Source organism: Aythya ferina, assembly GCF_964211825.1.
Source record: "Aythya ferina genome assembly, chromosome: 3".
In the NCBI taxonomy this organism is placed as follows: domain Eukaryota; kingdom Metazoa; phylum Chordata; class Aves; order Anseriformes; family Anatidae; genus Aythya; species Aythya ferina.
The window spans coordinates 64,660,646-64,683,644 of NC_140298.1; the positions used below are offsets into that span (position 1 = coordinate 64,660,646).

Below are 22,999 nucleotides of genomic sequence, written 5' to 3' on the forward strand. Positions count from 1 at the left end.
CTAACAGCAGTCTTAGTAAAGCAGAAATTATTTTAGTGTCAAAGTATCAGTAAAATATAGAATTTTGTATGTGTACTTAGTGCTTAAGGAGATAATCTAGGATTATGATAACCTCTAAGAAATGTTATCTAAATGTTGTCACTTTCTCAACAGTACTATGTGTTTTTTTTTGCCTTTATGGATGCATGTTCATGATAGCTAGACTTTTTTTTTTTTTTTTTTTTTTTTAACATGAACATACCAGTTCTGCTGAAATTTTTAGTGGAGAATGGTTTTTGCTAAGCCAGCTGGTTAGTGGGTGTGAGTCATGGGCAGCAAGCAGAAAGAAATACTAGGGAGTGATGATGATGCTCTGTTGAAACGTAAGTGAAAGAAGTTCAAATTTTTCTTTTCAGAGGCAGGTGACTTTAACCCCCAGACCATTGTGATACAGATATCTGTCATGTTGGACCTATATGTTTTGTGTAAATAAACATTCACTAGCACAGAGACAGGATAAAGTATCTTCTATGATTCAAATTAATGCTTTTGCTGTTGGACTGTGGTCAGTACCAAGACTGTAGTTATTAAAAACTGTATGTATGGCCTATTTTATCTCAGGATGCAATTATGGAAATATCTATCTATCTATCTATCTATCTATCTATCTATCTATCTATCTATCAGATTTTCAACCTCTCTCCATCAGTTCTATTTAAGAAAGTACCCTTAAGCAACATGCTGATACTCAAAGACTTCAATGACTGATTTTCCAGTATGAATACTGCAGTATTCCAGTACTGCACATGAACTTCTTTGTAGCATTTGGCTGATAATGTGGAGGATCCTAAAATGCTACTGGGAGGGAGGGGGGGAGAAAGTAAAAGTAAAAATATGTCAGAAGCTTTAATTAACACTTATTGCACACGATCTGCCAACCTGCTGTGCATACGCAGTAAATTAAAAAAGGCAGAGAACTGAAGGAATAGTCCATGTTCATTTATTCATCTAAGCTGAGACAAAGGAAGAGTCACTGGCACTGGGATTTAACATAATAGCATCTTAATTGCTTAACTGGATGAGAAAGGTGAGTGGCTAACTATTGCCAGTGAGAATTCTGTCTATTCCCTTAGGTATCTGTCTGTTTTTCTTGTCTGTATTTTTTTATTATTATTATTATTTTTTAATATAATTTATATATCTGTATAAGGTTAGCAGGTTGCAGTTAGCAAACTGTTGAATTCAATTTATTTTTGTTTTCATTATAAATCTTTAACCTTGGAGAATATTTTTCCCTCCCTCACCCCCACCCCCAACACCTTTTCTATTTAGCTGGTTTGGGAGTATATTCAGGTGCTAGAGAGAGAGTTCGTTTCATTTTTTCCTGATGTAGTTCTACTAATAAGTTAAAATTTACTAGCCAAATTATTCTCTGTTTTAAAATTTTAATTATGTTTGCTGTAGCAATCTGCCTCCTCACCTTGATAGGGCTAGATATTTACAGAGTCTATAGCTTTGTACTCAGCCAAAATACTTTTTGAAATCAATCAGTTTTGCTTGAATGAGTAATGCTAAGAAAAGATGTTTGAGATTTAAATGTAGTCAGTACTTTATTACACTGTTTTATAAACAGGCATATTTCCTATGCTTTTAAATAAATGTTTCAAATGTAACTAGAGGGGTATCCTTACACTGTGATCACTATTATTTCACATCACACCTTCATGGACCAGGGTTATTGTGTACAAATTAGTAGTGTTTCATCTAGAAGTTGAAGTGACGTAATCTTCAGCATGTCACCGTGTTCTTCCAGCATAGAATATTTTTTTTCAAAATAACACCACTTTGTTATCAGAAGGCAAGCTTGACTTCTGATGGAAATAGCCACCAAATAGCCAAGTTATCCAAATAGCCAATATTCTTGAGCACAATTGTTAAGCCAATTTAAGCAGTTGCTTCCCATGTTTTTGTTTGTTGGATGTTTATTGTTTGTTTCTTCATTTTTTGTTTGTTTTATTTTTAAAGGTTGAATCTTTTCATCTATCTTAAGGTTCAACATTTGGAAGTGGAATCTTTTTTTTTAATTTTTATTTGTTTCTCATCTGACAAGTGTTCATTCAATGGACAAGTGGGTGGGGCAGGGTATGGGGGAGATTAAGTTGCCATCTAGTGTGGTTTGGAGTTTAAGCTATAAACTGAAAATGCTTTAGGTTTTCTAAAATCATAGTATAAGTGTGTTAGGGCAGGTAAATCTCTCACACAGTGTCTCAGGCATGGACTTTTTGGTTTCTTAGCCAGTAGAGTACATAATCTAGTAGTCTAGGTGGTCACAAGGTTAAAATTTCAAGTAATATTTCATGCCCATGCTCTCACCACACAGCAGTAGGAGGTAGTATTAGCTGTATAGGTCCTAGTGAAGACTTATGTTTACTTGCACAGTATTTCATCCTGAATTTCCAGCACCCATTGGAAACATAATCTCACTATACATATTGCATTTTTTGTATTTGTGTTTTGTTTCAAAACATGGTGTTCCAGTGAATTTGTGTGAAGAGCCTGGCTTTGCAAATCTATATCAAAATAACAGTTTAAAATAGAATGTTCTGGATCATTTAGCAGAATATGCATCAGCTTCCTAAAACTTCTGTGCATCTAAGAGGCACTATCATCTCTAAAGCTAATTTTCAGTGGATAAACTTTATGAAGTAAAACTTCATAAAGTAAACTTCATACATACTGATCGCATGCCATCCTTTTTAGTGTTGACAGTTTTTCCTGAGCCTGGTTTTAGAAGACAGATGAAAAGGTAATGTTCTTCCAGATAATGTAGTATCCACTTGGATTTCATGAGCTGGCTGATGCAGCTTCTTCTTGATTTCTGATACCGTTTTCATATTAATGTTACTGATAGAGCTGGAGTCAAAATTTTGTGTCATCTTTTAGATTATGCCCATGAATTCCTAACATTTTAAAGAAACTTGTTTGAAAAAAAAGTGTTTTCACTGATTAGATTGTTGTTTGATTAATATTATAATATATAATATAATATATGTATTTATATAAATTATAATTTAATTATAATATAAATATAAATATAATATAAAAATTATAGACAAACTTAGAGGCTTAGCATTTTATGAGACATATAGACATATTCAGAAAATACTCTTTATGATATGTCTTATTGTATCATGAAAATGTTACTGAGGCATGTGAGCTGGAAAACATATACCAGTGTTTTTTTTTTGTTGTTGTTGTTTGTTTTGTTTTAAAAATAGGAATGTCTGTGAAAGCTAGAAACCAATGAATTGCAGGTCAGCACAGCTACAATACATGTTAAAATAAAAACGAGAGAGAAATTTGCTGAACACAGAGAGTAAATGTAGTTCTGAGAAACAGCATTAGTGGTGGGGAGAAAGGACATAGGTACACTGTTTCTTGCAGTAATTTTAGGTCCTATTCTAACTGCTGGCATCCAGAAGAGAGAAAAATGCTCAGCTGAATTGTTTCATTGTTGTTTAGGGCCCCTATGTATCTTGAGGTCCTTAAATGGCAGCTCGCTTTGATGCCAGCAAAGTAATAAGGAGCATATTTTACTGTTTTAATTTCCTGATTTAGTAACATTATTTCTGGCTTTGAAACCAAGGATGCCAAATCTTGCATCCCTAGATTAATCTTGCATGCTTTTAACTTTAAATTTCTGCATTGTTTAAGAGTGAAGTCGTGTATACTAAGAAATATGAGACTCTTTCTGCAGAAACAAAAGATGTACATGCATTCAGACTCTCAGAAAGCTGAGATGAATCTAGGAATATCAAGATTTTTAAGTATGTTTCCTGTTTTGCTGCAGTGTTTAAGGACAAAATGACAGTTTACAAGGCAATATTTCCCCAGAAAGATATTGCCTTTTCTGCTGGGGGGGAAGGTGTCTCACAGCTCTTGCTGCTCTCTGGTGAATTGAACACAGCCAGGTGCAGGCTGAAGCACTTGTAGTGGTCCTGATGACCACTGAATCTGATCTTTTGCTGGAATTTATGAAAAGTCTCTCCCAGCTGTAATTTCTTGACTTGGACTAAATAATGTTTGAAACCAGAAGTCAGTCAGAAATAGAGTTTTGATGTCTTTTGTTTTTCATTTGTTTACATTTTGATCCTAAGTTGAATGTCAATCAGAGTTCAAATTCTGACATTATAAAACCAACCTTAGCAGTTTCTGAGGAAGGGAAAAGAAAGGAAAGGGAAACATGTGACTGATTAGTTGTTAGAAATCACAAACTTGATCCACGCTTTTGTTTTTCGTTACTACCACTCTTCAGCTGCATGTCATCCTTTCAACAATTTTTCTTCTTACGAAATGCACAGAAATAGTGGCTGTATCAGAGTAAAGCAGTTAAACCAAAGCCACAGATGACATCTGGTCTGGGTGCTTTCCAGTTCTTTGTTTTTAAAGGTTTTCTTAGTCATTTTTGTTATTTGTGTTTATATTTTCCTGTTATTGAATATCCAATTGAATTCAATTGAAGTTGTGCAGTTCAGCTGACTTATCCCACATGTTCCTCCAGATCTTGATAATGTATTCTGGGTCTGTGCGCTGGGGTTTTCCGTGACTGATCTTCTAGAGATCTCTTGAAATAATCTTTTTGGCTAGCCCTGCAAAGTGTTATTTTAATTCTTTTAGCCTGCCTTTATTTTTCCTGAGACAATGATACAGTGTTTTAGTTCTTCTATTAATGTTTTGCTGTCTAAATCCCCTATTCATTTTGAACATTTCCTCCTTTTTTCTGATTTTATCAACTTTGCAAATAGTTTAAGGTTGATTTAACAACCCCCCACCCCCCATTCAAAGCTTTCCACTCAAAGCATGATTTTCTATGATTTTTTTCTTCTTTTGTGGAGGAAGCTGGAGTTTCTTAAGGGTTGAGTAAAGCTGATGAATTCAACATCATTTCACAGACTTCTTTAGCAGTTTCAGCAGTTCCTCTGACTCATCCTGTCAGACATTGACCTTGACTGAATTTTGGGATTCCTGGGCTTTGCCGTTCATGCAGTACTTGTTTCTGGCTTCTCAGAGGGTAGGTCAGACCACGATCATCCCAGGCATTATCCTCAGCAATTAGCCATACTGCCAATCTGTCTGGTCTTATCTGGGGGCAGTGCCCACTTTCTAGTCTCAATATGTCTCAACCATCTTAAAAGAGAATGTTAGAGCCTATGTGGGTGAAAAAAAAAAACTGTTGTAGAGAATGGCCAGCTGCCACTTTCTTACTTCTGGTTATCTTCCTTACTGCTTTAATAAGCCAGTGTGTCTCCCTCCACATCAAGCAGCATGTGGGAGATCTAAATCAGGGACAGCAGACTCACTAATGCACTCTGTTACAGGAGTGAGGGAGCACCCAGAAGTGCTCAGGAAAGATTTCTGGAGGAGCAGCTCTGTCTTTTGCACTCCTGAGAGGGCTTGTTTTCTATTTCTGTCTCAAAGCCATGATTTTGTTGCTCCAGTCCTCCTGCTGTGTCAAGCAACAGCTCATCCACCTGTGCTACAACTGTCTATGCTTATTAGTATTTGTAATTTATTTATTTATTGTATTATGTTAGCAACAAAGAGCACAGTGAGATCAAGGAACTGTTTTCTGGCAGGTGACATACAAACCACAATTAAGCAGCAAAAATACACCAATGGGAAGTTTGTGATGAATACATGTATATATAGACATACAGCAAAGATAGAGAGCTACAGTAGTCAGCCACCAGTCAAGAGGTGCCTGCCAGTAAGCTAATCATGGCTACATTTTTTTTGTTTGTTTTGTTTTGTTTTGTTCTTTCCTTTTTTTCCCCTGCTGATCATATGTCAAACATGTTGGGCTTCTTAAAACAATTTGACTCTCTCTATCCAAACTGGGTCTCCCAATCTGCAGTAAGGTGGCACTACACAGGGCTCTGCAACAGCCCTAAGCTGCATTTGTCTCTAACATTTTGTAAATTAGTGTTTTCTTGGGAAACAAAGCTTGTCTTCACTATAACTCTGCATAGTACACAAAAACATGTACATATGCATACCTTCATATATATGTATGTATATATATATGAGCAGCTTCATAGCAACAAAACATGAGCTAGAACTTGTTAATTTACAAGAAAAAAAATCTGAAGAATATAGTTTCCTCCACGATGTTTTGTTTGTTTGTTTGTTTGTTTTTCTGTTAAGCTTCTCACTCAACTAAATCCTGTATATGGTGCAAAGCAGAGACAAACATAATCCTGTGAGCATGCATAGAGCTGCATTCAAGAAGCAAGGAACTTTCCTTATAAACTTAGAATTGCCATTATTAAAGCCACAGGCTTTCAGAAAAAGGTAGTTTTTTTTGTTGTTGTTTTGTTTTTTAATGTTAAGTAGATCAAAGGTAAAATAACATTAAAAAGCACAGTGGCTTAGTTCAGTTCTACCATAGTCTTTTATAACCAAATTAAATGAAAAAAATGTGAATTAAATACTAAATTAACTACCCAGGTACAATTTATGTGTCATTAACCTCAGATTAAATTCTATTACCAAGAAAATAAAGCTTTCAGGGGACTCAGTACATTTTTAAAGGGGAAATGGAGGGCAAATAATATTTAATTCCATAATTAAAGTTTTAAATCAAGTTAGGGACACTGATCCAAATAAAATTACCTACACATTGCAATATGAATCAGAAGTTGTATAAAACACCATTCAATTTAGTTACTAATTGTAGGTGATTATTTCTTGAGTGATGGTGTTAAATTCTGAAGTTATATTAGAGGTAGAATATTTTAGACATAATGTTATGGCTGGCTGACAATTTTCCCTTACTACATGTGACAGCACCACTGCTTTACAGCTTGCACTGCTGTGCAAGGGTTTCAACTTCTGTCTGCTAATTCAAAAAGGAGATTTTAATTCTAAAAGGAGTTAGTAGCAAGACATTTTCTGTGAATGATCCCTCTCACACAGAAAGTCATTCCCTACTCCCTCTCATGATTCACTGAAGGCAGACTCATTAACCTTTCTTAGAGTTTATTACAGAACTGCTCTTATTTCTCTGGCTTACAATGAAAGGGTTACAAAGGAATGTCTGTTAGCTATACACAAGTCATTCTTATTTATCATTACTAATACTACATTTATCTGTATTGAATGGATTTTATTCTACCTTCTTGCATCTTTCAATAGAATAGAGAGGCAAGTGGAATAGCACTATTAAAGGAGTTTGTATAAAATAAAAACAACATATCCAAAAAGAAAGGAAAAAAAAAAGTTTGTTTATGTCAGCAATGTAAAAGTCTTCTTGTAACTATTCCATTTGCAAATTAGTAAACAGATAAAGATAAAATTACATTTTCAAACAGAATTCTAAGTACCTCCTAAGCAGGATGAATACATGGATTTATATTTCCACTGCCTTGAAAGATTTGTCATGTTAAATATATGTATATATGCATACCTGTGCACATCTACACAATCTTAAAAATATAAATAACTATAGAACACCCTTATATTTTCAACTCCTGGAGATGCCTCTTGTGATATTGGTCTACAAAACTTTAGTCCTGGGATAAGGTCAATGCACCCAAAAAGTTGGTTTCTAGTTTAAAAATACAAAGTAACTATTGATAATTGTAGCACTAAAATAAATAAGTAAATAAAGAAATACAACATTCAAAGGGGGGAAAAAAAGTATACCCTTTTTTTTTAACACAATCTCTAGAACAGAACTAGCATACTGTCTTGTAATAAAAAAATACTGTAAATGTTTCTCTTTCAATATATGTAAAAACAATTAGCATTATTCTATATATACTGTATATAGTATATGTATTCGTACAAACTGTAATATACTGACAATAGGAGCCTCACAAGCATTCTTCCATTTATCTAATAGTTTTACTACTTTTTTTACAGTCAAGAACTAATTCAAAGCATTAAAGGTCTTAAATTAAAGCTGAGCAAGAATTGTTGATACATAGGAAATTTATAACCACTCTCCAGAATTACAAAATAAAATATTTTGTGGGGTAGAGAAAAAGCATATTCATAAACTTTGGTCAAGCTGAGGTCTAATGTAATATAAATAATGAAAATATAAATACTGAAGCACCAGATGCTTTTATTAAGCAAAATATTTTTATTTGTCTTTTTGAAATGGCATTTTTATTAGTAAATTAATTTATTCTGTCCAGCTCAAATTTTTCCAGTATCATATTACATTATTATACATTGAGCAAAACAGACATTCTTTTTCCAGAAGAATAAGCTATTTGACATATCCAAAGTGAAAAATGTTATTTCAGAGGAGTTTGATGTTTGTATATTATTTATAAATTTGAACTTATTTTCCCTTTTGCAGATGAATAAATGTTAAGTAGCTTGCTATAATTTTCCAAGCATTTTTGTTGAATACTCATTCATAGATCTCTTGAAATTTTATATTGGTGAAGGCATGAAAAGCAAAAGTTTTATATTTAATCTCATTTATTTATTTATTTATTTATTCAGAATTACCCTTATTAGTATGTTATGTTTTATGTATTTAAAGCCCTACAAGGATTAGGACTTTCTTCCACGACTTTCTGCATGTGAAAATTTATGAACTTTTGTTTAATATATTCTCCTGGGGTGGAAAGGGTTAACTACCATTAAAAAAAAAAAAAAAAAGTAGAATTCTAAATAGGAAGCTTTGACATTATCCTTGAAATTGTGACTTAAAAATTAGATAATAATTTAGCTTCAGCATTAAACATTCAAATTATTGTATTGATTGCCTTGATCAAATTATCTAATTAGAATTTATATCCAAGTAGATAGCAATCTTCTTAAAATTTATAAAGATAGATTATTTTTATAATTAATCTGATGCTTAAATCTTAATTCTATATTGAGTCTACCTTGATTAATTTGATTTTGATGTGATTTTGATCAAACAGTCCTAGTGAAGCTTAGCATTTGAGAGATTTTGTTTTATTTTATTTTATTTATTTATTTTTGAGGAAAGAAAAAAAAAGAACAGAAAAGTGTGGGGAAAAAAAATATCTTACAATGAGCAGCATGGGTCCATAACTGTGCAGGAACTGGGAGGATACCAGGTGGCCAACTTAAAAAGCTAATCTGTTTCCCCTAATTAGTCTTTGGTTCTCACACATCCACCTCCTGTAATGCAACAGGGTTTAGCTGAATCAGTGCAGATACATTGGAGCAGAATTAGCTTCTGTCACTTGCTCCTCTTAAGACACGTTAACAATTCACTACGTGTTTACCAGTCTGTGTTACTCTACTGTGGCATCCTGATGGCAGCTGCTGATCCTCTCTAATCTGTATTTTAAATCATTCTCACTCTTAAGCTCCCCATTAAAAAATAGCCCTCCCACAGGAGCATATTGTTGATGATGTTGTGTGTGTGTGTGTCGTTTTTTTTTCTTCTTTTTTTTAACCTGACCTGAAGAGAATGAAAGCTAAAAAAAAAAAAAAAAAAAAAAAAAAAAAAAATACTGCTCACTAACAAGCATAATGGACGTCCTTCATACTATTGACAGGCTAGTCATCTCTTCCCATAGGTATATATTCTCTATCCAACTAAATCCAAGAACTTGCTTGTAATTCAAGCAGACTGATATTCCTGGCATACTATTTTCCAGACCTGACTTTAGCACTATATTTCCTTTATAAACTGTTGCTCTTAAATCTTGAAGGCATCTATCCTGAACTGTTTTGACCTTTGCAACATTTTAAAGCTTTAGATTTAATGCTGGTTACAGACCACCTGAGAAAGTTGAGACTTCGGGAAGCTTAATCAGCCCCTTGATAGTCCTGCAACAGGAGCAAATTCCTGAGTGCCTCTCTGGCATTTCCCCAGCCCTCAGTACCATTTATACCTGTCATGAACTCTTAATCCATTTTTAACTCCTTGAGTGTTGAACTATGAAGTGGATTTTTTTATAAAGTGCGTTAACTTAACCTTTTGGCAGCCCAGTCTTTAACTGCATGTGGAAGATTTCACTAACTCTAAGATTTCATTTAAACAGATGTCTTCCTTGACATCTGACATGACTGCAAGGACTTTGTACATTTAATTGCTCAAATTCTCAGCAGAGATGAACAGGAATGAACCCTCAGACTCCCGTGGAACAGTATGAATTTAGACCAGCTTGCAAATCTGGAATTATATATGCATTTTAAGATGTTTCACTTTATCTTCTTCATATGGTGGTTTTTGGACAAGCCCATTCTATGCATTCTTACCAAACTCATATACAATGTTTCTTTTCAGTACAATTCTAATAAATAATTAAATTGAAACATTTTCTCCTTCAGTCAGCACCAGATTTTACAATCTCGAATGACTTCAGAAAGTTATTCTGTCCTTTGTTTTACACATACCATGTCCACACCCCCATGTTCCCTCATCTGATGTAGGGCAGCCAAAGGATTTCAAGTGAGATGATACTCTGGGATATTCTCCAACTTTGACTAACTCTCAATGCAAAATTTTCAAGGGCGCTCTTATATCCTCAGCTCCCAAAGGAAATCTAAAAGACTTTGCTATAAAACTTCCCCTTGAGCCTTTGAAACTCCGTTTTTAAAATAATGTTTTAGAAAATAAGAATTAATATTGCTAAGATTTCACCTCAATCAATAAGATCTGCCAAGTCTTCAGATGAAAGTTTAATGAAAAAAAGACTATTTATTTATTATTTTTTTATTTTTTTATTATTTATTTATTATTTATTATTTATTTATTTATTTTTACTTTATCTAGTAGAGAACACGAGAATTCATTAAACTTATTTCTGACACTTTCAAAAACTGTTTTCATCAGGTGAGTTCTGATCAAGTCTCTAATCATAGTGTCAAAAACATTTCTTAATATGTTAGATGTTATAAGGAAATTTCAAACTGTGTTGATATACTCAACAATTTTGAATGCTCTTGAATGTTGTTTAGAATTTCAGTCAACATTATCACTTTCTGAATTTTCTTATATAGATTTTCTTAAGTCTGTCAAATACTTAGTACCCTGAGATTTCTTTCCACTTCTTTTCCCTTCATGGTACTGCTAGCAAGTTTTGCTAAAGAAGTTGTAATCCGGTTGTTGATATTCAGTTTTATATATATTTTAATGAAGTTTTGGACTCTTTGATAACAAAGTTCTACCAGAAATCTGGGATTTATGGTAAAGTAACATGAATGATGTTGGAAGGTTTAATTATTGTAATTCCCAAGACTGGAAAATATAACTAGAATGTACCAGTTGTCATCTCACATCGCTCATTAGGAGTAAAAAAGTATTTTAGGACTGATAAAGGATTTTAAATAAATCTTTTCAATCAAGACAAAAATTTGAACACAGTGACTATGAAAACCTTTTATTTCAGAAGTAGTGGACTTTATCAAACATAGAGGTATCATCCAAAATGTCCAAAGGAAACTGTTAGAGGACTCTTGGAAACTTCAAAAGTGCAAGTGACAATCCTCTCATAATGTTAAGAAAATTAAGCATAACAACTTGGACTCCTACAGTAGTTTGCAAAGCCACATGCATCGCATGCTGCATTAAGGCTGAGTGTAGTCTTCCACACAGTACCTATCACAATAAGAATAAATATGGTCCAATGATTTTTTAATGTAATTGAGTGTTTCTTAAAGTACTTAAAACTCTACACATGAAAAGCCACATCCTCAAGACCGCTTAGTTTTTCTCAAAGAGAGTCTAAAAATTGAGCTCCAACAGGCAGGAGTGCACTTCAGGTGCAAATCTAAAATAACACTGATATGACCTGTTGAAGGGGGTTTACACGGCAAGTTTTTGGTAGCGGGGAGCTGCAGGGGTGGCTTCTGTGAGAAGAATCCAGAAGCAGCCCTACCACATTAGATAAGGGCCATGCCACTGGCCAGGCCAGAGCCAGGCCAATAAGAGATGTTGTTTGCACCTCTGTAAGAGCAAATTTAAGAAAATGGGAAAAACAAAACAAAACAAAACAAAACAAAACAAAAAAACTGCTGCCCAATAGCAGTGGGAGAGAGAGGGGAGTGAGAAACAGCCTTGCAGACCCCAAAGTCAGTGCAGAAGGAACGAAGGAGGTGCTCCAGGCACGCAGCAGCAGTTCACCTATGGTTTGCGGAAAGGCCGCTGGTGGAGCAGACTGTACCCCTGCAGACCATAGGTCCCACATGAAGCAGACCTCCATGCTGCAGCCCATAGAGGAGCCCCAGTGGAGCAGGGGGATGTGGCCTGAAGGAGGCTGCGGCCCATGGAGAGCCCCTGCAGCAGCAGGCCCTCGGCCAGAGCTGCAGCCTGTGGAGAAGAGCCCACTCAGGAGCAGGGGGTCTGGGGGGAGCTGCCACCCACCTGTGGAGGACCCATGCTGGAGCAGTTTGCTCCTGACACATGGACCCCGTGGTACGGCGTTGTGTGAGAGCAGTTCTTGAGGAGCTGCTGCCTGTGGGCAGCCCCCTCAGGCTCAGTTCAGGAAGGACGGCATCCCATGGGAGGGACCCCACATGGAGCAGGGGCAGAGAGTGACTGTGAAGGAGCACTGGAGGCGAAGTGTTAGGGACTGACCTTGACCCCATTCCCCCATTCCCCTGTGCTGCTTGGGGGGAGGAGGTAGAAGAAGTTGGATGGAGGGAAGGTGGTTTTAGTTCCCTTCCTTTGTTTCTCACTCCTCTAGCTTGTTAGTAACAGGCAATAATTTTTACTAATCTACCTGCACCGAGTCTGTTTTGCCTGTGATGATAATTGTTGAGTGATCTCCCTGCCCTTATCAACCCTTGAGCCCTTTTCATCATATTTTCTTCCCCTTTCCCTTTGAGGAGCTGGAGTGAGAGAGCAATTGTGGTGGAGCTCAGTGTCCCACCTGAGTAAAACCACCACACCTTTAACAAGAATATTGAGATTTTTATGAAGTATGAATGGAGATGTGTATGTGTAAATTCCAAAAGAAACATCACAGCAAGGGTTAAGAGACTGAACAAAAAACACCATTCACAACGATAACATTGAAAAATATTTTTTAGCAAGGCTAGAAGGCCTGCACTCTGTTAAGACTGCAGCGCAAACAACTTGCTGGCAGAAGGACATTGTGACAACAGGAGGGTAAAAACAAAGTTCCCATTATTTCTTCTGTTTGCCCAAACGGAAGACCAGCTGTAACCATAAAGATGTGTATATAATCTAAAGAAGGACAAACAAGCAATGAGTAGCAACTTTGCCTAATATTTATGGATATTAATATATTTTTAAAATCTATTTCTCTATCTTAGATAAGTAAAATTCTGATGCCAAAGATATCATATAAGTAACTGTTAGCATATAAAAGGTAGTATAAGACCAAACTAGTTTGTCATCACTAATCAAAATTACTGCAAGAGATGTGGTGAGGAGGCAAAACTGGCATAAAAGTGGTCCAGGCCAGATTATCTGAAGCCCTATCTTGTTGCTTGTGATGATCGTGTGAGCATATCTCTTTGAAATCTCTTTGAAACATTGCAAAACAAACATCACATTCTCCTTTCATAAACTCTACAGTGAGTCTTGTTAGACTAATTTCCTTTATCACAAATGCCCAGAAAGGGAAAGGGGAACTGTTTAAACTGGCCAGACAGACTGATATGTAGAGCTTCTCAGATGCGTGTGTGCTCCTGCCAACATGCTTAAAAGAGTGTCCAACTCTGTACAAGTCTCTCACCCCTTAATCCTCTAGAATAAAGCATCAAAAATGGCTGTTTACTTAGTTTCATAATAGGACCTGTCACATAAGTAACAGGCACAGAGCACTGATATCAGTTGTACCTAGGGTTGGTCATGTCTAGTTGCTTTTTGTCCAAGGTCAACTTCAGTGAATATGCTGGAAAAATATTGAATAGAGAAGACCTTCTATTTAAAAGTAGTCAAATACTTTCCACTTGTATGGTAAATATCTGTTTTAATAATATGTCACTACAAAGACCAGAAAAATGTGTAAATACTACTAAACAAAACTTAAGTGCCTAAGGATTTTAAATACATGAAAGGTTAGACAGAAAATAAGCAACATTTTTTCAGGATCTCAAGAGGCACACAAACTTCCATAAATTCCAGTCTCAGTTTCCCATAAAATATGAACTACTTGCTAAACTTGTATTTCTTCACTTATTCAATATTTTTGGCAATATTTGCTTATGTTTGAAACCCATTGTCCAATTTCATCAAAGATCGCAAAGAAGAAGTTGTCTTAAAGACAATTATATTTCTTCAAGCTTTCTAAAGTAAATAGCTAGTTATAAGACAGTTAGATATTTGACTGTCTGACAGCATAAACTTTGATCCTAAACTCTCTTCAAACAAAAATTTTCACACTCCATTCTGAGATTTGAGGAATTGTGTATAACTTGTTTTATAGAACCTTACTTATTATGTTTAAAATGTAAAAAGATTTACAATAAATTTTCCAGATATTAATTTTCTGATTATTTGTTTCAGTGACACATCTTACTCTTTTGCACAGTCTATCTGAAATCACAGAATCACAGAATCACAGAATTTCTAGGTTGGAAGAGACCTCAAGATCATCGAGTCCAACCTCTGACCTAACACTAACAGTCCTCCACTAAGCTCTACATCTAAACGTCTTTTAAAGACCTCCAGGGATGGTGACTCAACCACTTCCCTGGGCAGCCCATTCTAATACCTAACAACCCTTTCAGTAAAGAAGTTCTTCCTAACATCCAACCTAAAACTCCCCTGGTGCTACTTTAGCCCATTCCCCCTCGTCCTGTCACCAGGCACGTGGGAGAACAGACCAACCCCCACCTCGCTACAGCCTCCTTTGAGGTACCTGTAGAGAGCAATAACGTCGCCCCTGAGCCTCCTTTTCTCCAGGCTGAACAAGCCCAGCTCCCTCAGCCGCTCCTTGTAAGACTTGTTCTCCAGACCCCTCACCAGCTTGGTCGCCCTTCTCTGGACTCGCTCAAGCACTTCCATGTCCTTCTTGTAGCGAGGGGCCCAAAACCGAACACAGTACTCGAGGTACGGCCTCACCAGAGTTGAGTACAGGGGGACGATCACTTCCCTAGACCTGCTGGCCACACTGCTTCCTATGCAAGCCAAGATGCTGTTGGCCTTCTTGGCCACCTGAGCACACTGCTGGCTCATATTCAACCGACTATCAACCAATATTCCCAGGTCCTTCTCCGCCAGGCAGCTTTCCAACCACTCATCTCCCAGCCTATAGCTCTGCTTGAGGTTGTTGCGCCCCAGGTGCAGGACCTGGCACTTGGCCTTGTTGAACTTCATACAGTTGGCCTCAGCCCATCGGTGCAGCCTATCCAGATCCTCCTGCAGAGCCTTCCTACCCTCGAGCAGATCGACACACGCATCTAACTTGGTGTCATCTGCAAACTTACTGAGGGTGCACTCGATGCCCTCGTCCAGATCACTGATAAAGATATTAAAGAGGACTGGCCCCAGTACCGAGCCCTGGGGTACGCCACTACTGACCAGCCTCCAACTGGATTTGACTCCATTCATCACAACTCTTTGGGCCTGGCTATCCAGCCAGTTTCCAACTCAACGAAGCGTGTGCCAGTCCAAGCCAGGAGCAGCCAGTTTCTTGAGGAGAATACTGTGGGAGACGGTGTCAAAAGCCTTGCTGAAGTCAAGGTAGACCACATCCACAGCTTTTCCCTCATCCACCCAGTGCGTCACTTTGTCATAGAAGGAGATCAGGTTCATCAAGCAGGACCTGCCTTTCATAAACCCATGCTGACTGGGCCTGATCGCCTGCTTGCCCTGCAAGTGCCACGTGATGGCTCTCAAGATAATCTGCTCCATGAGCTTCCCCGGCACTGAGGTCAAACTGACAGGCCTATAGTTCCCCGGGTCTGCCCTGTGGCCCTTCTTGTAGATGGGCGTCACATTTGCTAGCCGCCAGTCAACTGGGACCTCCCCCAATAGCCAGGACTGCTGATAAATGATGGATAGTGGCTTGGCCAGCTCCTCTGCCAGTTCTCTCAGTATCCTCAGGTGGATCCCATCCAGCCCCATCAACTTGCGCACATCCAAATGCTGTAGCAGGTTGCCAACCATTTCCTCATGAATAGTGAAGGCCATATCCTGCTCCCCATCCCCTTCCACCAGCTCAGGGTACTGGGTGTCCAGAGAATAACTGGTATTGCCACTAAAGACTGAGGCAAAGAAGGCATTAAGCACCTCAGCCTTTTCTTCATCTTTTGTAACTAGGTTTCCCCCCACATCCAGTAAAGGATGGAGATTCTCCTTACTCCTCCGTTTTGCTTTGATGTATTTGTAAAAAGATTTTTTGTTGTCTTTAACAGCAGTAGCCAGATTGAGCTCCAGATGAGCTTTGGCCTTTCTAATTTTGTCCCTGCACAGCTTTGCAACATCCCTATAGTCCTCCTCAGTGGCCTGCCCTTTTTTCCAAAGATTATAAACCCTCTTTTTTCCCCTAAGCTCAAGCTGCAACTCTCTGTTGAGCTATAAATGATTCCACTGATTTCTGCTTTTCTATTTCAGTCTCTAAAACCAAAATCTGAATCTGGTACATGGTTCCAACTGTTACATTTGGAAAGTATATTTTAAGCAAGATTCTGTACCATGTAGAATAAATTCTATTGTCCCTAAATTTTGTATTTGGTTTTGAGGTTTATATGTGTTTAATCACTGAACAGGTTTCAGGAACTCTTTCATTTACATTATTCATTTTTTATTAAAAAAAAAAAAAAAAAAAAGACTATAAAATATGGAAGTAAAATCTTAGGAGGGAATTAGAAACCCTAACAATTCCACTTTTTTAAAAAACGCCAACAAAAAAAAATAAATAAATGTGTGCAATTTCAGATAATTACTTGTAATCCTTAGTAATCCTCCACAGACAACATGAACTGGCAGTCATTAGTATGCTTTGAGCTTTTTATTTTGCATACACACCAAGGTATGTAAAATGTCAGTGTCCTTGCTGTCCTTTAGTTTCCAACTAAAACATAGTAAATAAGATAAGATAAAATCAAATCAAATAACTGTTCAACTTCAGTTAAGAACTGGGAGAAAAATGTTTACTCAGTAACATGAAGCAATAACTTTTTTCTTCTCAAATATTTAAGCAAAAATAAAATGCATACATCTGTTTGGAGGGATTTTCTTTCCTATTTAAAATCCAATGGATAATTGTGTGGTTTGTGTTCTGACAGTTCTGAAAGAAAGAAATTCAGTCCAATGTAATTGATTCAGCTAGGGATTTAGTCTTTTTGCATTTCTTGAAAATAAAAATAAATAAATAAATAAATAAGATAAAATCAAAATAAGGTTATTTCCTCAATTCCGTATATTTTAATACAAGCAGGACTAAAAAGAATACCTTTCGGAATTCATTTCTTCATGCCACCTATAACAAACCTTATGATTCAAACACTCAACTGGAAAATGTGGTTAAGGGTGGAAAGGTGATTTCCAGGTTCTGAATTAATAAGCATTCAATTTATACAAATTGGAACAGCTTTGCATCCTGGGATGCTCCATAACTTGCAAGCTGAGGCATTTTGCTGAGAGAGGAAAAATTTCTGATGAGATTTCTGTTGTAAACCAGGCAGAGACAAAACTTGACTGTAGCTTGTCCCTTTCAGTAAATTTCCCTAAGTCCTTAGTAACTTGGCTTGAAACCAAAATCAGAACATGTTATTTGGGAACTGCTGAAGCTATCTTCTCTGATATTTCTGAATGTTTTATATTTTTGTTCAACTATAAATATTTGCTACACTCAATCTGAATTTGTGAGTAGTTTCAGCTACTGGGGAAAAGTTTGGTGACTACTTTATTCCCTTTAAAAAAATAATTAAAATATTGTTTTGATTGCAATGTACTGCATAGTTGAGGAAACCAAAATTTCCTAATACAGAAAGAAAATCTATTTCAATCACTTAAAGGCTTGCAAATGCAGAGACTGAATCCTTCAAAAACCTATTCAAGTAATCTTCTTGTGTACCCTTAAAGACATTATGAAAGACTATTCTAAACCTTGCCAAATCCTTACTTACACCATTAAGATTAGTCCTCAGCATAATTTTGGCCTGAGTAAACCAACACACTCCCAGGCACTTTCTAGGCATGGCTAGAAATGAGTATGGAGGACAGGAGAATTTACAGTTACTAGTTTGAATGCAGATTGAAAAATTCTGAAGGGTATGGAACTTCAGTAATGGCTAATTAGATAAGGTTTATTTGTGCCAGTTGGCCTCAAAGTCAGAGAGCAGGTCTCAACATTGTTTAATTTATTCTTACTGATATAGCTATGAGTCCCATTTTCTGTGAACATACCTTTTTTCTGCCTTAGAGAATATAAATTTATTTAGTTGGGAAAGGAGTAATTTGGCCATTTGTATTGGATTCCTAAAGCACACCTGTTTCATCAGAGTAATAGCAATTAAAACAAGTTAAAACAAAAAGCAACTAAAACTCTCTGCAGTTGCACACAGTCTAAGCCATCAGGAATGCATTGGATTGATTGCAGAGTGTATCACTACTGTAGAACTTACTGAACACACCTGATGTGATTACAATACTTTGAATTGGCAGCATGTATATTCAATGTCCACATGGTGTGTTCAGAATTTGATAGGTTCAGCTGCTCACTGCACAGTTTCCAGCATGTTCTGCTTGGGATCACAGAGAAAGCAGAAGAAAGAGTTTTGGTGTTCCCTGATTTGAATGCTTAGAATACAATTTAGAAGTTTGATAATGAAATAGCCATGATGGAAAAACTGTTATTGACTCTCGTGAGATCAAAATTTCTTTCTTTCTTTTATTGCAATTGTTACAGCAAAATTATGCTAAACTATATATAGTAGGTTTTAGATTATGGTGACAGAGAGAAAAAAAAAAAAAAAAAAAAAGAGAGAGATTGAAGTAGAGGAACTAGATAAGAAGGGTGTTCAGGCTATGCCATTGAATAAATAAGAGAGACACGTGTAGTGTAAAAAGGTATACATGCATGAAGAGGTAAGATGTCTCATCACTCAGAGCCACTTCAGAGTAGCTTATTCTGACCCAAAGAAGATGAAAAACAATTACAGACATTGGCACTTAAAGAGTTCTAGAATAGATCATATAAAATGTAGTGGGGAATAGAAAATGATTTTCAAAAACACATATGAATCAGTGAACATGAGTATAAAACAAGAAATCCAAACTGATACTCTAAGTAAATATTCATCTTGCATACAATACCAGTGTATATCACTTTGTCACTTGGAATTACCTCAATATATGATTTCTTTTTTTTTCTTATGCTATATTAAGTAAATTATCAGTCAAATATTTCTTTAAAAAATGTAGGATATTCAGGGTCACTTACAACATATTTACAGCTGCATACTTCCACGCAGTTTAGATTAATTTTCACAACAATTTATTTATCTATCTATCTATCTATATATTTATTTATTAATGAACACTTAAAAAGATCCTTAAACCTTTGTTAAACCAATTTGAATATGAGGTACTATCTAATAGGATACGGCTATTAGACTAAGGTATTTCATTACACTTATACATCATTTGTATTGCTAAAAATATCTAATTACAGAATGTTTGAAGATTATAATATTAATTTCTTCATTGAAAAAATACTTGTAATCTGTTGTAGTTCAATATTATTACACAGAATATTGCAGAAATCAGGCAGGTATTTCTTCTGATATCTTATTACTTCAAAGTATATCTGCTGGTTTTGTCAGCCCTTTGTAGCACTTAGAGTTGCTGAAAGTGTTTTTTCTACAGCTGCGACATAAAATCAAGTTCCAAATTTGAGTTTGACCTATCTTTTCACAAACATAAAAAAAAAAATAAAAATTAAAAAACAACAACCAAACAAGCAAAGGAAAAAAAAAAAAAAAACAAACAAAACAAAACAAAACAAAAAAACACCCCTGTGTGTAATGCAGAAGGTTGTCTAACATTTGTGCAATGGTCATTTTTTCCCCTTGCACATTTATTCCATGTTCAGTAAAATTGTGCAACTGAAATGTGGCAGTGAAATTTAAAGAAATCTGTTCTTTATTTGATCAAATGAAAACAAATTCTCCAGAAGGACGCAGAAACAGCTTAAGCAAAGGAAAGGTGACAGACCACAAAAAAAGATGGAATACATTTCTACTTTATAGAAGGAAAATGGCAAAATTCATTAGAAAATAGTGTTTACACAAAAAATGTGACTGATTACAACACATAAAAAAATGGAGGGAGTTACTAGAATTTTATAACATATGATCATTTTTATTTTTATTCCTGATAGCTTGAAAATGTTGAAATTTTAACTTAAATTGTCTCTATTTTCATATATTAGCTTTGTCTAATTAGGCAAAATTAAGTGTGCTTATAAAATTGTGAGTAGCTTGTCTCAAATCATGGTATTTGTTACAACAATTGAGAAACATACTGTAGTAAAGATGATATGTTAAAAATAAGAGAACAGTAGACTTGTTTACTAACCTTTCATTCCAGGTAGTGCATTTTTTAGATGATAGCTAAGACTACAAATAAACATTAATCTGATAGTATTCTCTTATTCTTCATTAACCTGCTTTATGAAAGATTTTCAGGATTTGCATTCTTTAGGATTTGTAAGTGGCATTTCCTGCTCACTAGGCTTTCAGAATATTTCAATAGTATTATTTTAATATATTTTAATTGAAAGACCTCCAGAAAAGTCATTCAATGCAATATATGTATTCAGTCTTATTTGTGTGATTCAGTTGTGTTACAGCTTAGAAATTGAAGTTACTCTGGCTTCACTTTGACTTTCCTTAAAGTTTTCACTTGGAAATAGAGCTTTACAGGGCATGCATCAAGTGTAGACATAATATTTGTGTCCTGTGAGCTTTCTAATTAAATCATACTTACATTGACTTGTGGTGCCTAAATGTGTTCTGGCAAGGTAGAGCATTTTGCTTGTGTTTCCATGGCTAATATTAAAATTTCAAAAATCCTTGGATCCACATACTGTAGACTAAGTATTGTAATCAACTGAGTCTAATAGTCAATAAGTATTATAAATAATTGATCTACTTTAGTCTGCACATGTATTACACACTTGCGTTATATTTTAGTAATTTACTTAGTGACCTTCTATCAGGGGGTAAATGCTGTGTCTTCATTCATTATTTTTCAGTAAAATACTTGTTTTGAATTAGTACAGGAATGACTGACTTGTAATACTGTAAGTTAGCACTGCAGTTCTCCATCAACTCAAATTAAACATAATTGCCAGTGACCTAAGTTCATTATCAACTATAAAGTTAAATAGTTCATAAACAGTAATTTATCTCATTTTATCACAGTAAAGAAAAAAAAATGCTCAAAATTTAGTGTGCTTTTTACGACATCTTCAACGAAGTTCTCTACCCAGAATACTGTTGTTTGAATAAGGCTGGCTACCCCCACCTAGTGGGCAAAATATTTAATGAAGCATTTAAAGAGAACTGCATACACTTCGCAAAACTGTGTGAGAGCAATTGTTCCTATTATAATTAAATAATGTATATACTTACATCATCTGCGTGGATTAACTAAGTCAGTCGCAAGAGTTATTTTGATAGCTGTGATTTAAGGTGGAATTTAAATGGTCCTAGTTAGTTTTATTGTGCGTTGTAGTTATTTCAGCTTTGTGGAACTCATTGCCTGAAAAAAACTGCAGGCTTTCTCCAAAGACTTATCACACCTCTGCAGTCAACAAATACTTATAAAGGTTTTTCTCAAGCTGTTTCATTAAAGGAGTGTGGAAAGAAAGTTGTATCAATAATGCCTTTCAAGTATTCTTTGCTTCTTTCTACTACTGAAATTATAATCAGAATATCAGAATGTGCCTTATCTCAGTGATTACTTCTCATCACTTCTGCTCCAAACACTGCAGTACAAATGAGTTATGGATTAGGAACAGCCTATTAAAGTGGGTGCAACCCACACTGTAGGGCTATAAGGAAACTAGATATATGGGCATCTTTGAAATCAAACTGGAGGTGACTGCATCCACTTTGAATCCACAGTGTAAAAATATGCTTTCAAATAAATAAGCAGTTCTTACTCTCTTTGAAATATTGAGAAGAAAGGAAATGGAGGTGGTGTTTGCTTGTTATGTGTTGTATTTAGATCACTTGTGCAGCAAGTGAGACTCCCAGATTTGATTTTCTCTCTGCTTATGGAGTGTTTTAAACTGCTGAGGAGGTCACTTGTCTTTCACTTGCTCTGTGTCTGGGCTTCTGAATCAATTAGTCCTGGCTGCAAAGTAGCTCAGCTTCAAAAGGATGAATAAGGAAGATGAGGAGTAACCCATAACTTTATGATCATGGTATTTACTGACTATGTCTATTCTAATAAATTCAGGAGGACCATGGCATATGGTCTGATGCTAGCACCTTTTCATTCACACTGTTCAACCGTCAGTATGCTTTCAGCATAGTTTTGGCACATACCAACCCTCCCAGGCACAATTCAGGAAATAGACAGGACAGGGTTTGTTCCAGTTAAACTGTATGAATGGTACAACAGAGAGGGTTTCACCACAAGGATATGAGCTATACCACACCACTTACACTAGTGGTCCTCCTGCGTATTACCTACCGGTATAGAATAGCCATTGGCACTGGAAACTTCAGTTCAGTTCAGACCTTTCCAGGTTGAGGAGGCCCAAACCATGTACTGTAATGCCCACAGTGTGCTTTCTCCAGTAAACCAGTTTCCAGAGAGGTAGTTTTTACCTGCTTGTATTCTAAGTGAAAAGAATACCTGTGCATACAAACCAAGATGGAAATTGAAAACTTTAAATCCCAGTTGCACAGTAGCCACTGAGAAAGACCCTGCAGAAAGGCACTTTCACATGCATTTCTGTCCTTGATGCTTTTTATGCGATCTGCTGAAAAAAAGTATCACAGAATTCAGCATTCTGGTCAGTGTTCTCTGCACTAGCCTTAGTCTAATTGCATCTCATTCAGGAGAAAATACAGGGATACCTTAACA

The 22,999-nt window shown here is 36.0% G+C and overlaps 1 protein-coding gene and 1 long non-coding RNA gene across 3 annotated transcripts in view; one reads left to right on the forward strand and one right to left on the reverse strand.

Moving 5' to 3' along the window:
* LOC311433715 overlaps nucleotides 1-22,999 on the reverse strand; it is a 690,320-nt gene that overhangs the window by 513,779 nt on the left and 153,542 nt on the right. The window lies entirely within an intron of this gene.
* Nucleotides 929-22,999, forward strand: part of MANEA (mannosidase endo-alpha) — a 219,182-nt gene continuing 197,111 nt past the window's right edge. Inside the window, exons 1-2 of one of the 2 annotated variants that reach the window (XM_084513168.1) lie at nucleotides 929-1,066; nucleotides 2,740-2,785. In XM_084513168.1, coding sequence (XP_084369294.1) covers nucleotides 2,778-2,785 — 8 coding nt within the window. In that variant the 5' untranslated portion in view covers nucleotides 929-1,066; nucleotides 2,740-2,777. The remainder of the gene's footprint in view (nucleotides 1,067-2,739; nucleotides 2,786-22,999) is intronic. The other variant, XM_084513171.1, reaches the window with a different exon arrangement.